This window comes from Silurus meridionalis, chromosome 17, assembly GCF_014805685.1.
Source record: "Silurus meridionalis isolate SWU-2019-XX chromosome 17, ASM1480568v1, whole genome shotgun sequence".
NCBI classification, from domain to species: Eukaryota; Metazoa; Chordata; class Actinopteri; order Siluriformes; family Siluridae; genus Silurus; species Silurus meridionalis.
Window position 1 is genome coordinate 2,999,365 of NC_060900.1, and position 10,762 is coordinate 3,010,126.

Here is a 10,762-nt window from a genome sequence, read left to right on the forward strand (position 1 = left end):
ATACGGTGTTTAAAGCAAACAGCATTTAATATTCACAAAAACAAAAGCACTTTGTGTAGCACAAGTTCGGCTTTTATTCGAACCAAAATATCAAAAGAAACTAACGTTGAGATTTATTCAAATAATCTTACATTTAATCCTAGATTTTTTTTTTTTTAATGGAATGCAAAACATTTGATATTTAAACAAAAAAAAAATTGTTCTTTTAACTGTTCACCATCCCTGCCAAAATTGAACTTTTCACCACAGCACAAAACTAATGGGACAAATAACTAAACCTGAACTTTTAAATTAAAAGCATGACCAATTACTGCATTCGCATTTAACAACAAATTTCTCAATTTATAACTTTCCAAAAAAAAAAATAAATAAAAAAAAAGGTCATGTTTAATCAATGAAACATCCCAAAACGTAAACTAGAAACACAACAAGTTGCTGAGTAAATGGCAGGCGTTGACTCGTTATTTTACAGATAGTAGAGCAAGTGATCCAGGTTGATGTTGGGCTCCTTGTGGATGCTCTGCCCGACAAGGAAGGCCAGTTTATGGGCGTACTGACACGGCGCAGGAACTCGCACGATCCCCTTTGTTGGGAAAAAAAACAACCATAGATGTTAAATAAAGAATAAAAACAGATCTATAGACATTTCCACAGTTACATTACTGTTCCAAATTTAGCCTGATGTTTACCTTAATAGAATGCTTATTGTGTGTGAAGATAAGCAACCAAATAAAACTGAGGAGTAGTTATGGTTAATCTTTAACCCTGCATTTACAGTTAAAAAAAAAAAAAAGAAAAAGAGAAGAAAGCTTGGTCTTGACTTACCAGCCATGCTGAGTAAATAACCTGATCTAATAAAATCTGTGCCAATTACTGTAACTGATCATGCACTAACTATGTAAACACCCATGTGTGTGTGTGTGTGTGTGTTTTACCTGCCAGTTGTAATACATATGGCAGAGTTTATAGGTGAGTCTCTGCATGTGGTCTGGTTTGAGGCCACTGCTGTCATACACCACATTGTAATGGGTGGGGGAGACGGTTCCCAGGCGTACTGCCTGACTCACAATGAAGAAGTCGTACCTGAAAGTAAAGTAGTTAAAAACTTGTGCCGACTTTTAGAAAAGGCACAATTAACCGTGTCTAAACGCACCACTCGGGTCGAGTGACTTCGGTATCGATCACCGTCCCAGGAGGAGGGTTGCCCAGTTTGGCGTCGAGGAGAGCGAAGAACCTGGAAGCAATGCGTTTCTTCACCACCACCACAGTCAGTTTGGGCCTGTAAATAGAAACAGTATCGTCTGAGAGAAATTCCCACGTGCAATTGTGTCTGTGATTAGTGACATGTGGCGAGGCTCACGCATAACCGCTGCCCATGGCTTGGATGGACTGCATGATCTGAGGCACTTCGTAACTGACTACGCTCTGCAGCATGCCATCACCCACGCCGTCTCGGTACACGATGATGCGAGAGGGCAAAGTTTTGTTGTATCTCAGGTAGGCCTTTAGTGCAGCTGGAAAATAAACATCATTTAAAAATTTACTACAACTGCAATCCCCTTTAGACAGACAGAAAAAAATCTCAACGTGATTATTAATAGAAATGAGTTATGACTGTAAACTCTATGGGCATGCACACTACAAAGTACATCACATACCCTGCAAAGCCACTTTAAGACCATCGATGATCTCTTGTCCACGACTCTGCAGGACACACTTTGAAAACCACCTGAGAAGAAGGACATGAATTTGTCTAACCCTTTTTGAGTCTGATGTAGAAGGTTGGTGTGATGTAATACACGCTTTTTATTCCTTGTAACAGCGTTTTTAAATGCTGGGTAACATCAGCAAAATTCCTGTTACACTCCAGGTATTTCCTCTCTAGGTTCCCTTGTTCTTTCCTGAAGTTGAAGGTAAACCACAAAAACAACCTTCTCAGCATTGTTTACAGTGCCCACATGCAGTCATTCTTTAATTACCTGGACATGCCATGGTTGAGACTGGCCACCAGTGCACCGATGGATCTCCTGCCTGCAGAAGTGTCATGGTAGCAGTCGATACCCACAATCATCAGGTGCTTCAACTAATAATAATAATGATAAAAAAAAATAATAATAAAAAAAAGGCAGAAAAAGTCACTAAATTAATATTTTTAAAGATCATCATCAGGGTTAGTAAACGTCGCTGTATCAATTCTAAGACTGGTAGTGTTTTCAGTCATGAATATCTTTAAACATTAGATAGGGAACCAGAGCTTGAAACGCGAACAGTACCGGGATCTCGATGCTCCACAGCTCTCCTCCCATCTTGCAGTTTATCTGCAGTGCGATCTTTGTGGCTATAGTCATAAGGGCCTGAGGTCTGCTGAGAGTGCGTGCCAACACACACTGACTTGGAGTGGGACAGTCCACACACAGGTACTTCTTAACGCAATCATATTTATCCTTACGGTTGGTGGGCAAGATCACAACCACCTAACATACAAACACAAGATGTAAAAAGCACTACACTAAGGCAGTGTTGTTTAAAATGTTTTGATGCATGGCACATTTTTAACATAAGAAAAAAAAAAAAAACATACTAGGGCCTTCATCTGGGTCAGAATTTTGTCCAGGGCCTTGTTCAGAGTTTGCAGGATTACTTTTTAAATATTTTTCTATGGTCATAAATGAAGGTCAATAAGGCACAAGCACTGAACAACAGCAAATTATTTCCAGTAACTAAATAAGAATTCTCTGGACTAATTAAGAGTAATTGGATTATTTCTCTCAGCACGCCTGTGCACCATGGCACAGTAGTTGCAAATTCACTGCACTAAGGCGTAATTGTCCAATTTCATCATTAAAATTCCATATTTGCACCACACTGTATACTAATTAATCCACAGGTTGAAAACACGGAGTATCAGCTGACACCTGCCTGAAATTGTTTTAACATAAATCAAGCATAAGCTTTTAACTGAAGCAGTGTTGTATATCAACTCCCTCTACATCTAAATGCAATCTTTATATGGTTTAATATCCGTTTTCTTTTCCTCCAAAAGCTGATCCTTTTCATTTTATTTATTTTGCTGGTATTGCATTGGGACCTGGAATTTTCCCAGTAAGCTTCATTTTTTCCCCCCTATTTAAATGTATTTTTAATATTAATGAAACCAAACTCAACATAGAGCATGAAAACAAAATATTCCTATAAATGTTTTAAAGTAATTATAGTGAAATAAAAATGACATAAATCATCAGGACACCAAATGGAACTTTTGTTGTGTTTCCAAACGGACGGTTTTATTTGCCGGATTTATGCATCACGGCAAATTTTGGTGCTGATTTGAGACTTGGTGCGTCAGTAAAACAAATGTTAAGTGCTTAAAAGTTATTTTTTTATATATATCTGAGAAAAGTAAGGATGCCATAAATGTATGTTACTTTGAAGGTATTGAGCCTAAAAAAAGTGAGGGCCATTTGAAGGTCTTAATAAGTATCATTTTCAGAATTGTTTTATACTTTAAGATCAAAGGAATTACAGTACTGCACCGAATTGTACCCAGTGTAGACCCACCATCTGAATCTGTTGCCCTACATTCTGCTGCAGAGCTCGCAGCAGAGCCTCGGGTCGATCTTCGTACTCGATCCTGTTCGCAGAAAAAAAAAAAAACAGTGCAACAAGGACGACAATCCTTGGTCAACAACACTGCAGTTTAAATACTAATAATGAAGAAAAAATAAAATAAAAAAAACTAACAATCTGCAGCAAATTTGGATGATCACATGTGAAAGCTGCTCTCTGACTAACAGGCTGAATATGAATAAGTTCTACACTAAATGTTTTACCCATTTTTGAAGAACTAATACATCTTGCTATTGCTAGCTCATTTTAAAAGCGCTCCCAATGCTCAAAAAAAAAAAAAAAAAAATCAAGGAAAATTAAAGGAATTTTATCCTTAAGTGTGTTGGCTCACATTCCCGCCCTCTGGATGCGGATGCCCATGGGTCCCGACACTTTGTTAAGGGTCTGCAGCAGTGAGTGTGCGGCGTCAGCGTTGCGACGTGTAAAGAACATCAGCCAGTTCTCGAGAGCCATGCTGCTAATCAGAGGAAGACCGCGCATTTCTTTTGACCAATCCGCGACCCAGGGGTTGTATTCGTACTGTACGCGTAGACACACAAACACAAAAATAAACCTGACTGAGCAAAAGCGCGACATGGGCAAGTAAATATGTTCCCTGTGTGTTGTGCGGTTCTTCTTACTGCTCTCTGCCCCTGTAGGATCCGTTCGGCAGGAAGAACTCTTCCGGTCATAGAAAGCAACTTGCTCTCAAAGTTTAGACCCCATGTGCTGAGTGCAGCCTGAGCACTGGGATTTCTGGAAGAGATTCGATTGGAAAAAATTCTCAGCAAATAATGCTGTCATTATGGGATATTGTTTGTAGAATTTTAAGGAAAATAATTAATTTAAATCTATTTTGGAATGGGGAAAAAAAATTTGGAAAAAGTGAATAGTTTCGCTTATATAACATCCTTTTCTTCAAAAAATGTTGCGGCGAATAACACGAAATCTTTCGTCTATTACTTGGTCATGTTGTTGATGAATCTGTTGAGGCGGCTCTCCCTCTGTTCTGGGGTCAGTCTGGTGTGAGTTGAAAGATCTCTCATGATGTTAAAGTCGCTGCGCATCTTAGCAGTCAAGCCTGAGCAAATTATAATATATAATAAGTACAATACGAAAAAAAGTAAACATTGTGTGTTTCTCTCAGTCCTCAGACTGACCTGTAAGGTAGCAGAACTCTGGGACAAGTAAGGCAGGTCCTGGTGGAGGAGCTCCTGAAGGGCCCCTCCTTCTAACATGACTGACCAGCAGAACCTGATTCTCGTCAGTGATCTTCAGACTGTATTGCTGCAAATCCAAAGAAATTAGAACAGAAATAATAAACGTTGAAATGAGATTTTTTTTTTATCTGCCTACCTGAACATAGTAGTCTTTGAAACTTATATCAGTGTCTCCTCTCTTAAAGGTGTTTTTAGGGGTGTGGTCCCAAGCGATGTCATCGATCTTGTAGGTCTTGTTGTTATACCTTTAAAACCATGTACAAATTAGAATATAAATAAAAATCCAACAAAGTACATTAACAGTTAAAACAGGGAGGGTGACTTTTTTTTTGTAATAATACGCAAGGAGTGTCTTTGCGCCATTACTTGGTGAGAACGACGACTCCAACCAGCTCCTTAGTGCAGATGTCAACGAAGTGCTGAGCTCCACACTGCTGTCTCAGGCTAGTCATGAAGTCGAGAACAGTCTCGCTGCGCAAAACCTTGTGACTCACATCAAGACACAGCATGATATTGGCCTCGTACTGCAGAATGTTGGTCACAAAGCCGGGCCAAATGGTCAACCTGCATTAATAAATAAAGAAATAAATAAAACCAGTAAACAGAGATACCCATTTTACATCGTGTTCTCACACACACACAGTAAGTACCTGTGCTGAGGGATGTTCAAAGGGTCTTCAGGGTAGTAGTAATGACGGCCGATTTGCTGCATGTTTAGAATCTTCAAAATCCTGAAAACAACAAGTTAATTCAACTGAGGGTAAACAAATTATCAGAAAAAAAAAATTGCTGCTTAACACAATTATTTACCTCCTGAAGATAATGTTGTAAAACTGCATGCACACGGGAGAAGATGGGGGCAGCTCATTGGTCAGCGTGATTGTGATTTGGATCTTCTCTTTAGAATGGCTCTCAGTCCACAACACTGTCTCCTGAAAAAATAATGCTAAGGTCAGCGACCAAACAAGACGTGGGGGAAGGGGGAATGGGGGGCACCCCTTATTATATGAGTTAAATATTCATTTAATTACATGTAAAATAAAAAGAAATGTTGAAGATTCATTTTGTTTATTCTTTTTTGCACGGCCCAAACCTGGTGTTTGGGGACCCCTGGTCTACACTACAGAAGCTCCAGCCATATAGTATTATATATTTGTAAGTATGAATGTAAGACTGCAGCATGAATATAATAACTGGTAAAACTATAAACAAAAACCTTGCAGATAAAACAATCCTTGTGTTAGTTTGTAATTTTACAGTAAGTATGGATCCGAATTTCTGCATCAAAGAGCATTTAGTGCCAAAACCCAAAAATTTGAACAAGAATCCCTTCTGAACCTCGTAGAAGATCCACCCTTGCTGAGGCAAAATTCTAATTGTTTTTTGATGTGTAACCCTTTACATTGTTATCAAGACGGTGAGGCAGGAAGAGGATGGCTCCATCGAAGGTCTTTTCTTTGCCCAGGATGTCTCCATGATTATTAAGCAGCGCAAAGCGCATGCGACGAGATTCCACAGGCGGATTAAAGTTCACGTGGTACTGAAACAGAACCCACTCGGGCCGAGACAGCAGGCGTAAAAAGTTCGCCCTGAGCTCAATGGGTGAGCCAGACAACCCTAAAAAAATACAAAATAAATACAATTAAAGCAGAAAAGGTCTGGACTTCCTTAAATTTTTTACTGTACAAAATGACTGTCTAAAATAAAGTGCTCATTTACTTCTCACTACCATTTACAAGCAAAACAGTATTTTAATACATACGCTTATTATAAAACATCTACAAATAAAAGTGCATTTATTGCATAATGTTGTACAAATGTGAAAAATTCCACAAATTTAAGGTGAAACTCAGCACCGACCCGTCTTGGACTCCTTGACATGTTCCATCAGTTGCCGTGTGTTGACTCCAGTATCGTGGAAATCCCGTCTGCGTCCTCCTCTCTCTCCGAGTTTCACTTGCTGGAATCCTGCGGAAATCTGGAGAACGGCTGGAGATACAATTCGACAAACAAGGCATCGATATATCTTTAAAAAGTCATGAAAAGATATTATGCATCAAATACAGAAACAGTTTAGGAAACTATATCACAAAAATCACAGCTACAGAATGATGCAGAACTTGTGTATTTACTCAGTGAGGCAAAAAATCATAGTTAAAAAAGAATATCTGATTAAAAAAACAACCACACAAGTCATAAATATATACTACTACCTCACAATTATATACAACAATGATATTGTTAGGAAAGATACCTTCTGAGGACACGGCTCCCGGGGCTGTTCTCTGTCTTCCCCTCCCTACAAGCTCTCCCTCAGTGGACGCTGGAGTCACATGTCCAGCTGCCTCCTTGGGCACAGGTGGTTGCTGGACATGAACATGATGTGTCAGGAAAAAAAAAAAACACAAAACAATAATCATTTATATTTTCTATTATACATTTCTTGTGCACCCAGAAACAGTCATAATATTACGTTTATAATTAACATTAGATTAAGGTTTTTACGGTAATAAAGGAGAGAGCGTTATCCTACCGCGCCTGGAGCTCCAGTCTCCTGGCCGCGAGCTCTTCCCCGGGATCTGGCTCTTGCACGTCCAGACATAATGTCTCAAAATAATTCACTTGTTTGATTCCACCAAAACTATATTGAACAAACAAGTGTGTGTGTGTGTGTGTGTTTTTTTTCGTTTTCATTTGAAATATTTGCGATTAATCACATGATTAATAATGAGTTAACTCATGAAAATCGCAATATTTAATCGCACGTTTTTATCTGTTCTAAACACTAATCAACATAAGCATGGATACATTTTAATGCTTTATGAATATGTATGTTTATTAGTGAAACCACACTTAAAATAGAGCATGAAGACGAAATATTTTTGTAAAAGTTTTACAGTAATGATGCCGTTTTAAATGACGGAACCATCAGGACATTAAACGGGACTTTTGCTGTTTCCACACGGACGATAAACGAGGTGATGCTGGAGCAACTGTACCTCTTAACTTTCATACTGATTAAATAATACGAGAATATTTTTTTGAATGTGAATTGATTTATTTAGTAGACATTTTGAACTTTTTATACATATTTTTTTTTAATGTCTTTGAGGCGAGCATTCACTGAGATCATTTCGGTCTGTGAAAAAAAAGATGACGGAAACAGCCGAGAGCGCCCCCTGTCTGTTTTCTTAATATTACAAATGCGTTAATTTTATGTATAATTTTACATATGCGTATGCAAATTAAAGTAAACCCTTTACATTTTTTTAAATTACGTATTTCTATTACATTTACAATAATAATAATAAAAAAAACACAGTAAGGTTGTTTCTGCTTTATGAGGGGAAAAAATGCCACAAAACGCGCCGGCGCGTTTGTCTACCACAGAGGGTTCAATGCCGGATAAAACAAATATTTAGTGATTAAAAATTATTTGACTTTAAATTATTTTTTTTACATATCTAAGCAAAAAAAGGACGTCGTGAATAAATATGTTACGCTGAAAGCATTAATTTAGCCTCATTTATCTTTTTTTATAAGTGTACAAACCGAAATTGAAAAAATTAATACAATTAATTTGCGTCAACGCGTTAAATTATTAATATCACACCTTTTTACATTATTTTTTTTTTTTAATAAACGAGTACAAACCTGCCACCCGCGCGTGCAGGTCCAACATGAGGAAAAACCGTGCAACAAAACCAAGCACGTGCTCAACAACTGACTGTCACGTGCGTGTATTAGTTACCACAGTTTAGCATTTATTTATTCGATTAATGCACTTTATTAAAATATTTTTTGTTCAGAATGAACCATTATATATATATATATATATATATATATATATATATATATATATATATATATATATATATTTTTTTTTTTTTTTTTTTTCCCCGTTGATTCGATTTTTTTCTGTCGACTGTAATAATCCGGATTGGGGCGCGAGGACTAATATTTGACTATAATTTGATGTCGTTTGCTTGTTCGTTTATTAATATTCATTCCAAGATACTTAATAAGCATTAGTTTAATCGTTTTTTATTAATTTTACCAGTTCTAAAGGATAAAATAATTTAATTACTCGACATATTCCACTTGCACACCCTTACCTTGATTGTCCTCGCATGCTCGTCTATCCGCGAAATGTATCCATCCGCACCACACTTATTTGAGAAAGAAATTTGTATTTATTATAGTTTCTGTTTTTTATTTTATTTTATTCTTTGTCCCTAATATTCAGTTATATTAAAAGGTCGATAATTCCAAAAGGAAATATGAAAAAAAAATCAAAGCATGGTACTATTTTCTTTGGAAGAATACTATAACTGGTACAATTTACGCACTCACGCCGGCGCTACTTTTATTTCTCGTTAAGTTTTGACAGAAAATGGCACAGGTGGCATGCGTTTCAATTTAAATCGGCATCTGTCCACCAGATGGCGCTAAAACACAGATAAAGACAAACCTATAAAACGTGTGTAATTCTTTAAATGTATTTCCTTTTTTTTTTTTTTTTTTTTTTTTAAAGAAGAGCATTCTTGAAAATAAGAAAATGCAAAATATATATTTTGCTCTATGAATGTATTTGACAGTCAGTAGTGTGTCCAGAAAATATTTGTGTTATATTCTGGAAAATGTTTTTCTGTTATCTTACTGTCATTAAAAAGGCGTGACACTGTTGGGGGAAAAAAAAGGAGGGGAAAAAAACATTACAAAAATCTGATGGACTGTTAAGGGAATTGTCTTAATGGCTTCCAGCACATGGTACTTTCCATCAAATTCTTGAGGCTCCCATCTGCTGTGTCTGTTAGGAGTTTCCCCAGCATTTACAGAAGAACTCTATACTTTACCAACATGTTAAAGAAATCATTTAATATCACATATTAACTTCAACAGACCACAAAACCATCTAAAAAACAACACATGCCATCATAATGACTGATAAACATTATATCTGTCAAGTATTACTATTAAAAACATTATAAATCCCCACCACAAAGTCATGATTAAATAGCACCAGATCCCAGCATGGCCTTCTTGCATGGGCAGATGATAAACATTGAATTAAAATAAAATAAGGCGTCATGAACGATTAGGGAAAACATTCCATTCCATTCAAATAAACTGCATAACATTAATCAGCAGGGAGTTTGATGAATTTCTTGTTTAAGCAAGATCATTCTTCAAGATCATGTAACAGTACAATATATGTTGTTGAAATCTATCCAACTTCTCGAGAAGTTGCCGTATTCCTTATCGATGACTAGATAGACACCTTCTAGCCTGTGTACCTTTGCCTTGCACCGTAAATGTACAGTGATGAATTCATTCTAAACGGTCTGGCAGGACACAATCCCATCTCGGTCCTGATGAGGCGCAATCTGCGTCATGATGTGCACCAGAACGTATTCACTTTCAGCCCAATAGCATTAGATATGGTTGGTTGCGTTTTGCATTTGAGACATTTGTGGTTTGGATTCCAAAACATTCGAAAATGTTTAATGTGGCTACTACGGTTTATGTTTACTGCATTTGGCAGACACACTTATTCAGAGCAATTTACTTTTTGTCTCATTCATACAATTGAGCAGTCGTGTGGTTAAGAGCCTTGTTCGGGGACTCAGGAGTGGGCGCATGGTGAGGTCGGGATTTGAACTCATCAATCATTATCTTCTGGGCTAAAGACCAATGCTTCAACCACTAAGCTACCACTCGACAGCAGGACCACTTTAGTCTCAGAATACACACTCCAAGTGAAGGTGGTAGCTCAGTGGTTAAGGCTGTGCGTTACTGATCAGTAGGTAGGGGTTTTCAGCCCCAGTATCTCCAAACTGCCACTCTTGGGGTCCTTGAGTAAGGCCTGTAACCCTCTGTGCTGCAGGTGCATTGTATCATGTCTGACATGCAGCTTCCTAATATCACAGGGATAT

At 37.5% G+C, this 10,762-nt stretch overlaps 1 protein-coding gene across 2 annotated transcripts; it reads right to left on the reverse strand.

Moving 5' to 3' along the window:
• Nucleotides 1-50: 50 nt before the first annotated feature.
• Nucleotides 51-9,123, reverse strand: piwil1 (piwi-like RNA-mediated gene silencing 1). Of its 2 annotated transcripts, none has more exons than XM_046872373.1 (21): nucleotides 8,942-9,123; nucleotides 7,360-7,467; nucleotides 7,081-7,192; nucleotides 6,687-6,815; nucleotides 6,229-6,443; nucleotides 5,637-5,758; nucleotides 5,477-5,557; nucleotides 5,193-5,390; nucleotides 4,963-5,071; nucleotides 4,767-4,893; nucleotides 4,570-4,687; nucleotides 4,248-4,362; nucleotides 3,959-4,146; nucleotides 3,559-3,631; nucleotides 2,274-2,474; nucleotides 1,980-2,083; nucleotides 1,659-1,729; nucleotides 1,361-1,514; nucleotides 1,154-1,279; nucleotides 936-1,083; nucleotides 51-583 (listed from the first exon to the last, which is right to left on the reverse strand). In XM_046872373.1, exons 2-21 carry the CDS (start codon nucleotides 7,426-7,428, stop codon nucleotides 467-469), a joined length of 2,577 nt encoding a protein of 858 aa, XP_046728329.1. In that variant the 5' UTR covers nucleotides 7,429-7,467; nucleotides 8,942-9,123; the 3' UTR covers nucleotides 51-466. The 2 variants fall into 2 exon arrangements, with proteins under 2 accessions (XP_046728329.1, XP_046728328.1); XM_046872372.1 differs by lacking the exon at nucleotides 8,942-9,123 and adding an exon at nucleotides 8,481-8,572.
• Nucleotides 9,124-10,762: the final 1,639 nt, after the last annotated feature.